Below are 18,299 nucleotides of genomic sequence, written 5' to 3' on the forward strand. Positions count from 1 at the left end.
ATGGTATCTGTGCCTACAACATGTATTATTTCAAAGGATTCTAAAACAGAAAATTACTTTAAAAGGGTCTCGAACTGTCTACAGACCTGATGTTAGCCAATAAATTCTTCAGCATAATTAGCTTATCAAAAAGGACTATTCTGTCCATAATAATTTCACCTTATCAGGCAAGAAACCTGAATGGTACAATGCTAATAATTTTCAGGCCCATTTTTTTAAGATCTTTATCCTCCAAATAATAACATCCCATTGCATTATGGAATACGTCGTCAGCAGAGGCAAGGACAGCCTGGAGCTTGTGACTGGATTGATGGCACTTCTGGCACCTGGGCAGAGCTGAGAAGTAGTTTAAGCTGCATGCATGAGATGGAGATTTCCGCTAACATGCATAGTGAAATAACTGGTAATGTAATATTTCAATTAATTATAATTAAGTTTCAGAGTTAGCAGGTAGTGTCATAAATTGAAGAATTTATATTTTTTTCTATTGTCTCAGTCAATCAACAGCTCCAGGCAGCTGTTAGGCTGGTGGAAAGCAGGTTCAAGGTAATCTTGAAGCAGCAGTTTAAAATATTAGTGCATCGAGCTGCCTGACCTGTGCCAAAAGTTATTGACCCTTTAGCAGAGTTAAGCAGAAGGGAAGACATCTGTGATTCTCTTGCTCTGGCACAAAACTTTAACGACAAATGTGGCTTTCAGCTAAGCCGCTCACACTCACTACAGAGGGATGGATTACATGAGGGGGCAGCAAAGTGCCTCTCTGGCTATGAGAGCTTTCTGCTCCGGCTGCCCCATTGCTGCATCCCTCTGCCACCTAGCCCCCATCTGTGGTTGTGGAAGAAGAGAGCGCACACAGGTACAGGGATAAAATTGCCGCTTTTCTCTTTCAGATTGCTGTTCTAAGACTCTCTGGCGCTCGTCCAACAGGACCACTCTGAACACATCCTAGTGAGTAACACCACACCAAAGAAAGGATTTCAGAACAGTCCAAGTCTGTCAGTGTTGAAAACCTGTTGTGAGGTGAAGGTCCATTTGTTTCTCCTCACTCCCACCTTCATCATTCATAAATATTTACCATAACTGACCCTGCAGTCACTGTCTTTGTATCACTTGTATCTGAAAGAAAACTTTCTAAAGTGATGCATAAGTACTCTAGTGAATTCCCAGTTCCACCTGAATTAATGTCAATAACTAAAGATTCAACCCCATACTCTTTGAGTACATTTTATCAAAAAACAATATGCATGGCTAAATGAAAGATAAGCCTTGCCTATAATGAGCAGTATATAATGCTTTTGTCTGAAGTAGTATCCCACTAAAGCAGTTTATTGAATTACCCTAATATCTTCTGCCATCTTTTTCTCCTCTTCTGTAAGTTCCAGGGCAGTTGTTTCATCAGCAGAGAAGTATTTAGACGCAGGGATCATTTTTCCATCCTCAAACTGCAGATTTCTCACTAGTACCTGAAAAATGAGAGGATATGATTTTAAATTATCTGGGAGTCAATACATCCTTGTGTGAAGAGTTTTTAGGCATTAATATGGTTATTGAAATAGTAAAATGAATGGCTTCCAGGAAAGTTGCTATGATGCAGGTAATTTAACACAGGCCACTCCTACCTGTCTTTCAGATTCTCTCCTAGTATTAGTACATTTTAATCCATATTGGAAATGAACATGGATTGAGTGAGAAGCAAAACATTAATGGCTTCTCTATAGGATGACAGAGGATTGATGAACTCCAAGTGAATTAGCTGTCTGTCATTAGCAGCTGGATTTGTACAGCCTGACAATTCCACACTACTTGCACTTCTTGCTAAAGTTATTCCATCCAGGCTCATGTCTGCCAGGGTGAGCACTTACCATCTTCCCATCATTACCAAAAATGACTAGACCGTTTTTGGTTACAAGTCCAGGTCTTGAAGCACCTTTTATTGCCAGCTCTTGTCCAGCAGGCACTGAAGCGTCAAGTAATGATGACCCATAAAAAGTAACCACCTAAAAAGAAATAGAAGTGCACAGATTCCAATCATGCTCTAAAATTCTAATAATGAAATGATACTGTTTTGAAGCTTTAATGTAATATAAATAAAATATAAGTACCCACACATGGAAAACAGGTTCCAACATTATTTCTGTATCTTTACAACCCAGGACATGCAAAACTTTGCAAGCTGCCTAAGCCTGCAAAGCTGCTGTAAGAATGTGCATGCTGGAACCAGTGCAGAAAGGGAAGCCACTTTTGTCAGTGCATGCCCAAAGTGAGAGACCGGCAGAAGCCTGACTGTGACTGGTGGAGTCCTGCTCTTGCTCCCAGGCTGGCAATGCTGAACACTGCCTCTCTCTGGGGCTCTTCTGTTCTTTCTGGGCTCTCAAATCAGCAACAGTTCCTGGACTTTAGGGCAGAACCAGACTTTTTAGAGCAGCCTACCAGCTGATGGCTAATAGTTAAGTAACAAAATCTGGACATCACAGCCCGGAAAGATAAGGTGTTTTCAAAAATATTCTATGCAAGTACAATGTGAATCAAATGTATAGTACTTTTAATACATTGAAAGGAAGTAGTTGGTTTTGGATAAAATGAGATATATTTATTTATGCAAATTATCTAGGCCCAAATCTCTTTAAAATAAGACCTTTGTTATTTCAGTAGCTCACAGTGTTTCATTTTGCTGTTCACACTGTGATGTTGCCCACTGTACAGCATGGGTTGCATTATACTGTAATGCATGTCTACTTCCCAAAATGACTGGCATAGTCTGGTTCTGCCCTTCTTACTTATTGCTTTGTACTGTGCCCAATTTTTTTTTCAGATATTGCTCTTATCTTTCTTTGAATTAAATGGATCTATCATTAAAAAAAAAAAATCTTAACTACCGTGTTCTGTACATTTGTTTAGGTGCCTGTTCTAGATATATACAAAACATATAGTCATCAAATGAGACCTACTCCAATGTAACTCTCACTCATATTCACCTGTATGCAGACACCTTTAATTTTATAATAAAAAAGGTCAAAAAGAGGGTATCGAAAAGAAGAGTATTCTTCTGGTTTTCAGAGCATACCTGGCCATCTATTGTTGCCCATGCTCCGGGCACTTTATCATGCCCGCGAATCCAATTGTGCAAAGCTGCTGCAGGTTGGTCCCAGGAGATCTAGGAAATCAAGACATGCTAGCTAATTCTTCTCCGCTTAGTTATAAACCAAGTTAGTAATGTTTTCCTATATAAGAATTACAATTTCTCCCTCCTTCTCTTTCAAGTGTTCATTTATTTAAGAACACAGAAGGGGTCTGGTCTAGTAAAGGAAGATCAATGATCTCTGGGTGGCTAATCATCAAAGACCTATCAAATGGGAAGCTCTTAGCACTTCTGTGTTCTGTGCAGCCTATATCTTTTCATAGATTCTCCTTCTCACACTAATATAATGAAAATATAACTCTTGCTATTAGGTATTAATTCATAAATAATTAATATTATGATAAATAAATTTAATAAGCACAGTATAAATATAAATAAGCATATGTCTGGTGTACCACCTTCTGCTGAAAATTATCTATTTATTGCTTGCATACTAAGTTCTTTAATAAATCTGCAAGCTTTTATTAAAATACTTTCTAATAATTTACTAACCCTTTATAAATTGTTTCATAAATGGAATCCCCACTACAACTTGCAATTCCTGCAAGACTTTGAGGAAAATGGAAATAATGTTTTGTTAAGAATGTAATATATATTTACTACGTAACACCAGTGAAAATGTATTCCTTTATCTTTGCAGTATTGTGAGAATATGTACAAAATGAATTAAAGGAAGTATCAGAATAGCTATTAAATAACAAAACTCAGATACCCAGCATCCTTCTTAGTTTAAGCACAAAGAATATTTAAAAGCAGGTTATAAGCCAATGAGAATAGTTTTACAGCAAGGAGATTAAGCTAGTTCTCTCCAAGGAAGCTCCTTATATATTATATTCAAGGGATGAATAAAAATATCCTTATGTGAAGCTATTTGTTTCTAAGGTAAGCCAGGAATTGAAATACGATAAAAAGCATCACCTATAATATTTCAGGTGGAAAGGACTACATTCACCACAAACAAGTGACTGAAATTGTTGGAATAATTTTTACTTTTTCTTTAGGTTTTTTTTAAACTTTTGCACTAGTCTAGAAAAGGAAAAGAAGGTATTACAGGCAGCATTCACTATCATTTTGTGGTGGCCTTCCCAGCCACAAAGAAGATCCAGCTAATACAGTGCAGGTGCTTAAATAATATAATTCTTACATGGGTGTTCAAATATTTTTTTTCTCTGTGGCTTGTTTACGTGACTTATATTTTTTTTTCTTGGTACCAACAGGAAAGGTGCCAACACTTGCTTTTCCTAACATCAAATCTATTTCTGGTAGAGAATTTAGTATGGACTGTGTTCAGTTTTCGGCCCCTCACTACAAGAAGGACATCGAGGTGCTGGAGCGTGTCCAAAGAAGGACAACGAAGCTGGTGAAGGGTCTGGAGCACAAGTCTTATGAGGAGCGGCTGAGGGAGCTGGGGTTGTTCAGCCTGGAGAAAAGGAGGCTGAGGGGAGACCTTGTCGCTCTCTACAACTACCTGAAAGGAGGTTGTAGCGAGGTGGGGGTCCATCTTGTCTCCCAAGTAACAAGTGACAGGACAAGAGGAAATGGCCTCAAGTTGTGCCAGAGAGATTTAGATAATTTAGATAATATTAGGAAAAATTTCTTCACAGAGAGGGTGGTGAGGCATTGGGACAGGCTGCCCAGGGAAGTAGTGCAATCACAGTCCCTGGAAGTATTCAAAAAACATGTGGATGTGGTGCTTAGGGACATGGTTTAGAGGTGGACCTGGCAGTTAGGTTAACAGGTTGGACTTGATGATCCCAGAGGTCCTTTCCAACCTTAACGATTCTATGATTCTATGTTGGTAAACACAGAGAGCTATCTCCATTCAACGCTGTATTTAAAAGCATGGTAACACATTAAGAATCCACTGAAGGTGCTACTGCCATCTAGCTGTGTGTAGATGATCCCAAGTAGGAAATCAAGTTTCTAAATATATGTAACTGCTGAAAGGGAATAGGAACTTAACCTGGGGCTCCATTACATGCATCCTTGGAGTTATCCCAGGAATAAGAGGTGGGGAAACAACTGAGTTAAAATTCATGTTAACTTGATATCACTACTATTGTAATGTGAGTTAGTAACAACCTTTCTAGTGATATGCACAAAACACAGTCTTACTTAACACTACCTCTGCATTTTCCTTTTTCTGGATCCCTTCATATGTTGCCCCTTCTTTAGGCTGAGGTATACGAGGGGCCTTACCATCAGCAATTAGATGTACAGCTTCCACCTAAGTGAAAAAGTAACAGATTTAATGTTAGCTTGGTTCACCTTTTTTCCTCAGTCGTACTTGTGAATGACAGCAAAAGACCTTCTGCCACAAGGAGAACTGGTTTATTTTTAAAACCTAGTATTTCCAAAACCTACGGGACCAATGTTGCACTGATTAACACACATATATGCTTAAACTTCTTTGACAAAAGAAATAGCCTCAGAAATTTGATAGGAGTACCTAGTCACCAAACTATAGCAGCTACCTAAATTCTGCAGGACCAGAATGTGGCTCTGTATGACTGCATTCAACTCTTTTCCTTCTTCTTTCTGCAAAAAGTTATTTCTCTGCATTTACATGGGAGAGAAAAAATTTCTCTCATGATCCATGCTGAGCATTTTTTATGCATTTTCTTTTCTTCATTTTAAAACAAAACAAAAAGGACAAGCATACAAATCCAAAGCCAGTCCACCAGGGCTCTGAATTTAAAACACCATCCCCCTTTTTTTTCACCTCCCCCCTCCCAACTTTCTGTTCTTTCTGAGCCTGTAAACAATTTCACCTTGTAAAAACATTCAAGAAATCTGTGGAAAGAGCTACATTCCAGACAAATCCGACTTCTTGCCTTCTGTGGAAACAGGATATGCTCTGCTTGCTGCCAGCAACAAATATTCTGAGGCCACCTCCTCAGCTGTTGTGAAGCAGCACAGCTCCACTGAAGTCTAGGATTTGGCTGAGCACCACAAGCTCTGTCCTTCCAAATGTATGCATCTTGTTTATATTTCTTTTACTTTCAAACTCCAGCAGATGCTTTTCTTTTCCTCTTAAAATGTTGATATTTGGTACAGCTAAACATACCATAGCCTTTATTCCTTCTGGGAAGAGAAACCGGTTATACAGGTCATCCACAGTATCATTTTGGCCAACATCACATTCTCGCTGCAGAAGTATTGGTCCAGTGTCCAAACCATCATCAGCCCAAAAAATAGTAAATCCTGCTTTCTTATCTCCTTGAATTAAAGTCCTGGACATAAAAAAAAAAAATCTTACAGTAAATACAGACAGTATTAAAGTAGTCAGGGATATCAACCCATCTGTTACACATTCATTTGCTTTAGGTAGACAGAAAAGAAAATCCTAACTGTCTTTAATACTAGTTTCATTGCTCATTTCATAGTCAGAAACCCAGTTTTGATTCTGTTGATATGTGGTTTCCACAAAGCGACATCAGAAATGTTGGAACTGAATCCAGGGTGTCTATCAAACAGTTCACTGTGATAATTATTTTTAAAGTATTATTAGTGGTAAGACACACAGAGCAAAAGGTGTGCAATAGTTATGACATAATTTGAAAGATGGAAGCATCTAGACAGCATATTATCTGAATAATTCATAGTTTACTGTAATTAGCTAAGCCTCACAACTTATCTGTAGGTCAGCAAGGGAAGTACAGCTGTCCACAGCTGAAAAAGAGCTAAACTCAGAGTGGAAAATGATGGATATGCAACTGTTTAACGAAAAGTTATTAAGGGAATTTATATCCAGCCAGATTCTCAGCTGCTTTGAATGAACATAGCATAGCACTGCTTACAATAGACCTATGCCGATGTACATCAGCTCAGGATCTGCCTCTGAATCTGAAGGGAACTTCAGCCACTTAGATTTCCAGTTCTCCTTTGGAGCTCCATGTGCCTCAGAATGATGTATAACCAAACAGAAGTGTGTTTAAGGGAGCAGCCAGAAATGGAGATGTATCTTTCCTACATGCTTTTAACCATTTGTCTGCATGCCAACACCAGTGCCATTATCTGTAAGACATATCTCGTGTAAGTATTCCCTTGGCATGTTGTAACAGGATCATCTGTCTCATACACATGAAAAATCACTATTAATTGTAAACGCTGAAAACTACGTTATTAAAAGGAGTAAAGCACACATTTGTGCAGAACAAGGGACAAACTCTAAAGACAACTGAGAAAGTTGGCAGGTTCACAAAAGTGAAAGCTTACACAAGTTTGGCTAGCCCGTATAATATCTTTCACACATTTAGGCAGCATCTAAAGGTCTCAGGACAACAGCCTTTACCTGAGAAGGGCAGAAGCAGGTGCTTACAGAAGGAATATACAAAATAGGGCAAGACTTGGTGATACACTGTTGGGATACATTCCCATTTCTGGAAACCTTTACCTCAGATGCTTCCTGAAAGAGAGTTTGTATCTACATCTTCCTGTGGAATAGATCTTGATGAACTCTTCCTCCATGAAAACATCCTTTGACAGCTCTCTAGATGTGCAGTTCCACAGTTTAATAATGGACTGCATGGAGTAAAAGTACCTCCTTTTTTAGTCAAATTCTACTATCTGATCTCTTTGCTGACTGCCCCCTAACTTTTAATTAAGAATGAGCAATCGTTCCTTATTCACCTTCCCATGTCTTTCATGGCTTAATACACTGCTGGCGTATTTCCTTCCCAATGACCTCTTTTCTAACCTGAAGACTCCCAGATTTCTCTCCCATCATGTGGAAGCTGTTCTGTACCTTTGACCACCTTTCTTAGCCTTTTCTGAAGGATTTCTAGCTCCTTCATGTCCTAACTAAGATGCAGACAGTATTTAAGATCCTTCCATGTTCTCTCTTCTGAGTAACAACTTAAATTTTATTGCTGCTTACATATAGTGAGGTTTTTTTCCCCTTATGTACATTATCTTATATTTTTTAACTTTGAGTTTGACCACCTATTTTCTTAATCTCACTTTCACATTATCACATTTACCCATTTGTGTAGAAACTGTATTCTTTATTACAGATGGAAATCAGAGTGACTGGTCCATAGTTTCCTGGCTTTTCCTCTGAGCCTGTTTAAAACTGGTATCGCTTTTGCTGTCTTCTGGTCTCCTGCACGAACACAATCGGAAGGAACAGAAACCTGTGGAACTTTTACTTGAAAGTCCCCTGGTCCTGAGAAGAGATTCTTATACATTCATCAGTTTATCTAAAATCTCTTCTACTTACAGTTCAGCTCAAGAGAATTGTTCTGACTCATTCTACACAAAGAAGGGCTGTATGATAGTAACATCTTAAGCTCCTCCATCCTAAATACCAATACAGATTTCCTACTACGGTATTCTCTTTGATAATCGCCTTTTTTATATCAAATACCTATATCACCCTATATACCTCCCACCTTGAATGCATTTGAGAAAATGGTTATTATTCAATTTTATGCCTTTAAAAGCTGATTCTCTATTTCTTTTCTGGACTGCCTTACTTGCATTTTACATCTAATTTGCCAGACTTTATCTTTTTTATTTTACTCACTTGGACACAACTTCTACTTTTTGAAGGATTCCCTTATGTCTCTAATAGCCTCCTCTACTCATCTGTTTAAGTACTTCAGCTTAGCACTTTTTCAATTAAGGATTTAAAAAAAACCAAAAAACCACAACCCAAAATATGCCTTTACTTTGAATCTACAACATTGTGTCTTCAGATAATCATCACGCTGCCTGTAAGATATCACAAGAATGTTACATCTGCATCTACTGTGATCATTATTGCAGTGTAGTTCTTTCACAGTAGCATCTTGAATCTAGCCGTGCATTGCTTAGGAAGACAGTAAGATAAGGTTTTATTCTTGTGGATTCTCTTCTCTCTTCTTCCTTCCCTTCTGTGAAATCTTAGGCTCTGCATCAAGCCCTGCTGTGACAGTGATCTAGTGTTTGTGGGGGATGAACTAGGAGGGCAGTGTCCTGCCTATGAAAAGTACAGATTGTCGACTTGCTTGTGTGAGTAAATTATATGAATGTACAGATCACATCACTGATCTTCCCAAAATAACAGCTGCACTTGCATTGGAAATCATAATGAATCTTAGGTATGAAGTATAGTTCATGAACCAAATACTCAGCTGCTTCAGAAAAGTTCCTTCAGGGCAGTTGCAAGTCAGCAGAACTGTGCTAGCATTTACATGAGTAACGGGTACATCCTAACATGACATACACGTCGTGTCGATGAACAAAACTCACCAGTTGATTGCAGAAGCTCCTCGGTGGCGTGGGAGGATGGATGGATGGTAAATAATTGAGCCATGTTTTGGGCAGTCAATAACATCCATGGGGATGAACTGTGTACAGAACGGAAGGACATTTAGCTCTGCCCCAACCGATTTGTAGGCTGCAACTACTTCCTGGATAGGCTTGCCTTTAGCTCTCCATCTGGGGAACTTAAAGACAGGAGTGCCGTCCTTCTCCGCTGCCAGTGCTGAGGGGCAAGAACAATTTTCTTTTTTAATTCACATTTTGTGTGAAAAATTCAAACTTGAAATCAGAGAGATTTGAGTTTGCACGACAACTCAAGCAGATCACCAAGTATATGATTACAGAGTGCCTTTTGTACTCTGCTGTATGTTGTTCAGAAACCTTTGCACTTGGATATGTTTTTTTAATTCTGTCTTTGATTCTCATTCCTACAGCTTATGTCATTCTCAACTTTAAGTTCACTCTTACGACTTGGCTAGTAAGTACCAGTGAAAGCAGAAAAGAATGATGAATGCTATTGACTATTTCACAGTGACACTTCATTTCCTGTCCCGCCATTACATTTGCCTGCAGGTTTGTTTTAGCAGAACTTAATTTTCCACATCAGCGATTTGTATGTGAATATGACTATGTACAACTAAGATTCACTCAAGTCAGCAGCATTTTGCCGTGTGGTGCAAATAATTACAGATGCTAGAGGCTTCAGTAATTTCTCCAAAATTCTGTTTACTGATGCCTTCTGGATATGCTTCCATTTACCTGTGAGACATACAGCTACACCCAAAATGAGGCTCAAAGGTGAGAAAAAACAACTGCACTAATTGCAGAGAGAATTTGTAGATGTTTAATAAATTCTGTTGCACAACTGCTTAATAACTCATCACAGAGAGCAGGATAGTAAAGTCAAGCTCTACATCTGTTGAGTTTTATGTGTAATAGAAAGAAAAGGGAAAACCAGAGGAGGTATGGAAAATTCACCTAATTTAATTTATATTTCTAAACACATTTTTGTACTTTCCTTTCTCTTTTTCACTTCTGAAATTGGATCTTGAGTTTGACCTGAAGTATATTTAGCCTATTAATCTAAGTCTTAAGTAAATACTTACTTAAATATCATTCTGTGGACGTTAGTGTGTATTGCAATTGCTTTTAGAAATAAAAATCGTACCTGTCTGAGGATATAGAAAAATTATCAAATTTCACTTGAGACTTAAGCTGTTTGAGTCATCTAGCAGTAAAAAGCAACAAAGTATCTAGTATGTTTTTTTCCTTAGAAGAGCAATAAACTAATTCTATGGTTTAGTAAAAATAAATACATGATTGAAATCAGTGGAATATTTGCTTAGTTGCATCTGCTAGTTTAAAAACTGTACAACAATAGTTTATATAATGTAAACAAGTATTATGGTATGCTTCCAGAGCTGGACAGTCAAATCGCCTTTTTCCAAACTAGTAGTTGCTTCCTTTAATTCTTCCAAAGTGTGATTAAATCGTTTAATAAGGTAGAGTTACAGAATATAATAAACTTGAGAACTATATGTTAATTTGGTAGTGCCATAGCCCAGGTAAGCAAAACTTATGTTTGATTCTTCCCTCATAATAGTTTTATGAAAACATGTCAAGACCTGACTAAAAAAAAAAAAAAAAAAAAGACTTAAGACAACTCATGGCATGTATTTTTAATTTCTGATTATCCATAAAGGTATATTCCGTTCTGGCACTTCAATTTGCTAATCATATTAACTCACTATTTTTGTGCCACTGAAAAAAAAAAATGTTACAATTCCAAAGTAGCTTCTTTGTCACACTGCATTCTGCTGTATGAGTACAATTCTGAACACCTGTCAGGCAACAACTCTTTCTTGAGAAGTCTAGAAAATCCTTATGCACCTTGGCAATGGGAAAAGGGAGATCAAAGCCTCCTCTACCCTTTTCAGTGGGTTTTCCAACGTCCAGGTGGAAGAGAAATAGGCTCTGCAGGTACACTGCTGCATGTAAGCTTGTCAGAAAGGGCAGAAAGCCAGGGATAAACTGGCTTGGCTTCATGCCTTGAGTGTCCCAGACAACACAGTGAAACAGGTGACAGACATTTGTGCTTGAGTACAAGCTCAGCAGCTATTTGCTTTAAGATACAGATCTAGTTCAGGATGATATTACCTCTAGGATGTACATTCAAACAAGGTACCCAGATTAATTTTTTTTTTTAAATATCATCACGTATGGCCCTGTATGGTTAGAAACAACTTTTAAATACTAATTAACAAGGTTAAACCAGTTCTAGGACTTGTGTTTGTTAAAGCATAGTTCTTGTGCTGAATCCAGTGTAATAAAGGCAATATATGCAAGTCATTCCCATATAGATATCACCTTCTCACGAAAAGGTAAGTTTGTTATGTATGCCTGTAATTTTAACATTCGGATTAAGGTTACACTTACCCAAAGGATCAGCTTGTCCATTCTTGTCAGGCACTGTGAATACTCCCACGACTTTATGGCCCTCTTTTCTCAGCCTGTTATAAACTTCTTGTCCAAAAATACTTTGACCTATAAGGGCTAGCTTTAGCTTATGTTGATAAGCCTGGTAAAAAGAATTAAAACAAGCCATGTTCTAGGATGCAAAGAAAATACACTGTTGTTTACATTTCTCTCTTGCTCCTTCTTGATCAATGTTCATTTTGATTTAAAATGGAATAGTCTTTTAACCTAAATCACCTTTGAAGGAATAATAATCAATTTTTTGAGATTAATGACAGGCAATGTATAATTCAGAGAGAACACACTTAACATAAAAGTATCATCTGATACTGTCACTGATGTTTATACTGCTTTCCCATATTTTCGTTAGACAGACCCATTGCTTGTTACAAGGGGCATAAAAGGCTGCATGATCCTGTTCATAGTCAGAACTAACATGATAAGAAATGAAAATACGTTTTTTGAAACAGATACATAAACCACTTTTTCTAAGCATAACTTAGGTGCCTGGAACATGCCCTCTAAACCCCTATAATTAAATGGTGGCATATTATTTTGGTTAATATGTGTAGGCTAAAGAAGACAAGCTTGCATTGTTCCTGCCAAGTTAAAGGTAATGATCATCCACTTGATCCTCCTACAGGGAAATACTGCAAGGTTCGTTTGTTTGACTTCCACTGCCTTCTGCATTTGCATCCCAGTACACTGGACACGTGCTTTTAAGCTTCCTCAGACTGTGTACATGCTAATAACCACCCCAACTTCTTATTTTTAGGATAATCACAACACCACTATGATATCAGGATATCATGTACTACTATGTTATTCAAGTGCTTGCACCCCAAGAAAACTACTAATTCCTTCAGAGTCCCTTTAGATTTAGGCGACAGTTATGCTCCTCTCCCACCCTACCTCCAGTCCCTCACCTCTAACACCTCCTTTATCCCAGAGCTGGTATTCCTGCAGCTGCAAGAACTAGATTAGGATATAGAGGTAGGAAGGCACTGACCTGACAAAACGCAACTTATTCTTAACTGGATCTATTCACTAATCTAGTTCGTTGCACTGCCGCAAGTCCTAACGCAGGTCCAGCGGGGGAGCAGGAATGAGCGTGCAGGCACTGGCAGAAGGGTGGAACTGCCCCTATAAGCAACGCCTTTGCATTCTGCATCAGCTTCTGGAAACTGAAAACTGGAAACCTTCAAAAAACAAATGGACTAGCAGACCTGGTTATGAAGGAAAGATCCAGACAGAATTAACAGAAAACTTACCTGCCCCAAAGCTGAATCTAGTAGAAACTATTCCTACACTCAAACCATTAAAGATCCCTCCTCTTAGGAGGCCTAAATGAAAAGCAGAAAATAAATCCACGTACTCCCTACCTTTATTCTTAACTTAGTCTTTCCCAACTAGACTTTGACTTCCATTTTTTTGAATGACCCATCAGATGCCATAAGCTCAGAACGATTAAGAGGAATCAAAGCACTGTCTGAACAGCTTAACCACCGACATTTGTTCAGTATGCTGGTACTTGTATGTTTTGCTCCTCCCTCCTCTTTTCCCTTTCTTATGGTGGCTGGGACATGAGCATACCTTGACTAAGTAGGTTATTGATTGGATACCAAATGGCCTGGACTGCCCATCAGATCATATGACAAATTCTATGACAAACAGAAATGTCCTAAAAAGATTACTCAGAACCACAATCCATTTCATTGCAATTCATTTCACAGCTGAAATATTATGGATGTATTTTGCTGTTTTCAGATTACCTTTTAGTGGTGCAGCTAGCCTTAGAAAAGGGAGTTATGAAATGGTATGTTCCATTACTGGAATATTGAAGCCTGCTTTTTATTTTTTATATAAAACAATAGGAAATAACTATTTGTCCAGAGACAATATTTTCCCTTAGAATGAAACTGCATGTAAAACTGTCCCTGTATTACAGCATTAGTCAGCACTAGCGCAACTGCAGTAGTTACAAGGAGTAAGATGCAAAGGTGGACATAACTCAGGCTCTTGCAAAATCAGATTGTTATAGTTGGCTGGTAAAAAACAGCTGTGAGACTGGTGATGATAATATTCCTAACCAATGCTGCACTGTTGGCAGTAATGCCTAAAATATGTCCACGATTTAGTTCTTAATAAAGGCAAGACCTTGGTCTGAATTACAATGAGCGCAACTTATCCTCTCACTCTTTGTCTAGCAAGGCCCCATGGATGCAGGTGGATCTCATTACCAATGCTTTATGATTGATACCTTGGCTTTTGCAGCAGAAATGTTGCTGCATTATAAAAAGTAATAATTGGATTTTCCTAATCACTTACTTATTTTAACTATAGCAGGCAAGTTGGAAGAAAGATTAACCTGCCGTATCACTGAACATGTTTGGCATGGTATGAAATACTCTGATTTCTGTACAGTGCTAATTTACAGTGGTAGCGCAAGTAGTACATTGAAGAAACATTAAAGATAGCCCAGATGAGAGTTACTTATTCTACTTTCGTCCTTTTGTTAACATGTCTCAGTCAGAACACGAGATTGGAAGGGATCTCCTTAGCTAACAAACCTAGTTCTCTGTCATCACAAGCAATCATGTCATATGATTGCTTTTGTAAATGTATCTGACCTCCATTTTAAAGTACTTTTACTCACTTCTGTACTCTGTTGCTTTTCTGATACTTGGCCAATCTTCCTGTAATTTTCAGTCCAAATTTATCACCACTTTAAGAGCTACTTTTTCTCCCCTTATTCACAAAGTGTTAATAACATATGCATCCTCTATTCCTAAACTTAACTTTTAGTTCATGTTTCTCTGTCAATAAATCTGATTCTCATATTACATGGAACTGCATACCAGTTTCAGTTCCAAATCATGAGTTGCTGTAAATCAACACAGTTTCAGTAAAGCTACATGTGCTTAATTTGTGCTAATTGTGGAACTCGGTCAACAAATGGTGAGAAGTAAACAGAGAACACAGCCTCCAAAGCAACAAAAAAATAAAACTGGCAAAACTGAGAAGATTGCGGACTGGCTAAGTCCCGTTTCTTCACTGTAGTGCACAAAAAGATTAGCCTGGCAGCAAATCAGCTCTGCTGTCTCACACTTATAGAAAGTTACTCAAATGGAGACTGATTTCAATTGCAAGACGGATCTGGTAATCGTGCTATGACCAGTGATTCTTGAGTTACTTCTCCAATGAATGGTCCATGTGTATTGCGTGATTTCTATTAACATCTGGCTGAGACATGGCAATTTGCTTGTAACGTGTTAACACATACACTGCCACCAATAGAAAGCAGAAGCCAAATCCACAAGTCAGCTATCCACAGGATTTCTACTGAGTAAAAAAAAAAAGAAAAGAAATCCCGTAAGTGGAAGGGCTTGCATGATCAGACCACAGATTCAATCCTTCATTTTTTGTCTTATTTGAAAAATGGCAGTTGAGCAACTGCACGCTGTCTCTTATTTTGGAAAGTCCCCTCAAGCATTTTTATGTAAGATGAGTTAGACCTGTGAAAGTGGGAAATCCTTTTAGAAAAATTTAACATCGACATAACACCCAATTAAAACGGAAAGTTCTATAAGATTACACAGAAATGAAAAACAGTTTGGTGTTTTCTTTCTTATAGAAATGGCACATTTCGGCCAGCATACCATCACTGGTGTTCATCAAGAAGCTGTAGAAAGGAAGCTCATTAAAGCACAGTAAAACAACTTTGTTGTTGAATAATGTGCTAGATGGATACTGGATCATTATCACCAATACATACAAAGATTAAACTTTTTATTGTTTCTGTCAGTGATGTTAAGAGGCTATATTAGATTTCTTTTGCAGTTGCCTGGCCTACTACGAACATACAACATTCATTAACAGACGCACAAGAAGGTTAATGGTCATGTAGTATCAGAGTGGATTTTTTGCTGTACTTTTGTAAGATTACCCAGTTTCTAGTTATGGCAAACAATGCAACTCAGGTGGCTTAGAGAGATCTGGACTTTCTTTTATTACTTTAGTAATCATAGGATAATGTAGTTATTACGACAGTGCTACCAAAAGATAAGAATTTGAAAGTTGGTGATCACTCTACGGTAATTCTGTTGTTTTCCTTGTTTGAACTTTTAATTTCTTCTTTAACCTTCTGTTTTGCTTATACTACAACACAGATTAATATTAATTCTGTTTCCCTGACTCAAGTGCTCCCAATTTGGATGAAGAAAGTAAGATAAAGGTAAGGAGCATAAAACCTGAGACCTACTTGTACAAGCAGTCTTATCTTGAATGCTCAACTTGTCTGAAAGTCCACTTTTTTTTCACTGCCTCAATATGAAAGCACAGATTTAAGTTTAACTTCCCGATTTAAAAATTCTGGCCATATCATCTGTTGATACAGTACTGGAATTTATTTTACAATGGCTCATTAAAAGATATACAGTATTTTAATGTTTGCTTCCGTTCTGGTTCTTTTTTTCCTCCAAAACACCTCACCAAAAATAAAACTAATAAATCTAATCAAGCACTGCATAAAGAAGCAGCCTGACAAATGTTGGTAACTATCTTGTCAAGTTCTAGTTCCTAAAAATGGAAGACAAGTCCAAGAGCTACATTTTCTTCTCTCAGAAGAGTCTAATGTTACAAAACCTATCCATAGGAGAATATTTATTTCATAGATTAAAATAATTTTCTGTTACTGCCTCATTTGTATGCGTGTCTAACATTCAATTGGTTATAAGTTTCTTACCAAATTTCTTGAGGGTTAACATTTAGTAACTGCTACTCTGGTTATAAAGCTTACTATCAAAACGATTACAATATTTTATTTACTCTGTATAAGAATTTAGTGAAGCTAGTAAATATTTTAATATGTCACATCTTTTTTGAAATGAATGTACAATTATGCCTCCTTTGAAAAGCAGTACTGCAACTTTATTTCTATTGAGGATCCCCCTACATGTGCTAAATTCCAGTGCCTCCAAATAGAAACCTGCCGTAGAGCCTCCCCTCCCATCTACACATCTACGGGCAACGCGTTCTCATCCGTCATTCATTCTCATTTTTTGGCACTGCTGATCGCATTTCCAAAAAGCTTGTGTTGAATCTCTGTATTCTAACCCCTTCCATGTAGATGGGGTCCTTAACAGGACTGCTGTCCTCACGCTAAACCAAGCAGTCAAACATGAAACAAAGAACAGTCTTTAGGAAAGAAAAAAAATCTTCTCCCAGCCTCATTCAGCTTGCCAGACCTGCACATCTGGACAATTTGGATTGGGCAAGGCTTTCGGGGAGCGGTTACTTGCAGGAGTTCTGCAGTCTATATATTTAACAGGACATAAAGAATAGCTTGGAACAAATGTGCAGAGCTGTAAAAAACTAAACCATGGGGCGCAGAGGAATTTAGGCCATCAACTTCAACCCCGAGCAGCCCGCCATCCCAGAGCTAGGAGCTGGCGATGAGAAGGTCACGAACTAAACGCTCCTCCTAGGCCAAAGCGCGGGGCTTCTCTCCGGCACCGGGAGCGGGCACGGTCCTTCCCAACCGGGAAGGCAACTTCAGCTTCTCCCAGGGCAAACCCGGCGTGAGGGGGGCGGCCAACAGCCGCGCTCACATTGTTCTCGACCCGCGATTCCCGGGGACTGTCACAGCATCGCTGCCGCCCGTTCCCTGCAGCTTCCAGGCACAGCCCTGCAAGATGCAGCGCCCTGATGATGGCTGCGATCCCGCTCGCAGCCCAGCCGGGCAAGATGCTGCTTCTGCACCCAAAGCCAGCCCTCTCCCGAACCCTCCCGACCTTCCCGTGCCCGTACCGGCTTCACTAGCACCCCGCAGAGACAACACGCGTCCCTCCCGGGGCCCCCTCCCGCCGCTTCCCCCTCCTTGCTCGGCCCCCGGCTGCCCTCCGACCGGGGCGGCACGCCGAGGAGCGGCCCCCGCCGCCCGCCCCCGGCACGGCACGGCCCGGCACGGCCCGGGGGGCCCGCGTCCCCCGCTGCCCGCCCCACGCTACTCACCGCGGCCGTCGTGCAGATCGTCCGCAGCAGCCGGGGGGCTGTCCGCAGCATCTTGCGGAGCGCCGCCGGGCCCCCGGCTCCCTCGGCCGCCTCGGCGAAGCCCGAGCCGGCACGGCGGCCGCGGCGGACCGCCTCGTCTGATGCAACCCGCGCCGGTGCCGCTGGCGCCCCGCCAGCGCCTGCATCCGCGGCCGCGGCGGCGCGCCCCCGCTCGGGCCCGCGGGGACCGGCGCGGCGGCCGGAGGGGGGAAGCCCCGCACCTGCCGCTCCCGCCGCCGCTCCCGCCCCCTTGGCCCCGGCCCCGGGGAACGGCGGGGGTGGCAGGGGGCGTGCAGCCCCGGGGCGGGGGCGGGGAGCCAGGCAGGCGCCTCTGCCCGCCCCCGCCGGCTTCCCCCCGGAGAGGCGCTGCGGCCTCCCCGCTGCTGGC

The 18,299-nt window shown here is 40.1% G+C and overlaps 1 protein-coding gene across 1 annotated transcript in view; it reads right to left on the minus strand.

The window, feature by feature from the left end:
• Positions 1–18,057, minus strand: part of ALDH1L2 (aldehyde dehydrogenase 1 family member L2) — a gene marked incomplete at both ends in the record, with an annotated part of 34,009 nt that extends 15,952 nt beyond the window's left edge. The window contains 9 exon segments of the mRNA XM_082308095.1: positions 1,338–1,463; positions 1,863–1,997; positions 3,065–3,154; positions 5,265–5,366; positions 6,207–6,372; positions 9,374–9,608; positions 11,822–11,963; positions 17,873–17,947; positions 17,950–18,057. Coding sequence (XP_082164221.1) covers positions 1,338–1,463; positions 1,863–1,997; positions 3,065–3,154; positions 5,265–5,366; positions 6,207–6,372; positions 9,374–9,608; positions 11,822–11,963; positions 17,873–17,947; positions 17,950–18,057 — 1,179 coding nt within the window.
• Positions 18,058–18,299: the final 242 nt, after the last annotated feature.

The sequence above is a fragment of the Platalea leucorodia genome (assembly GCF_965183815.1).
Source record: "Platalea leucorodia genome assembly, chromosome: 4".
Taxonomy (NCBI): domain Eukaryota; kingdom Metazoa; phylum Chordata; class Aves; order Pelecaniformes; family Threskiornithidae; genus Platalea; species Platalea leucorodia.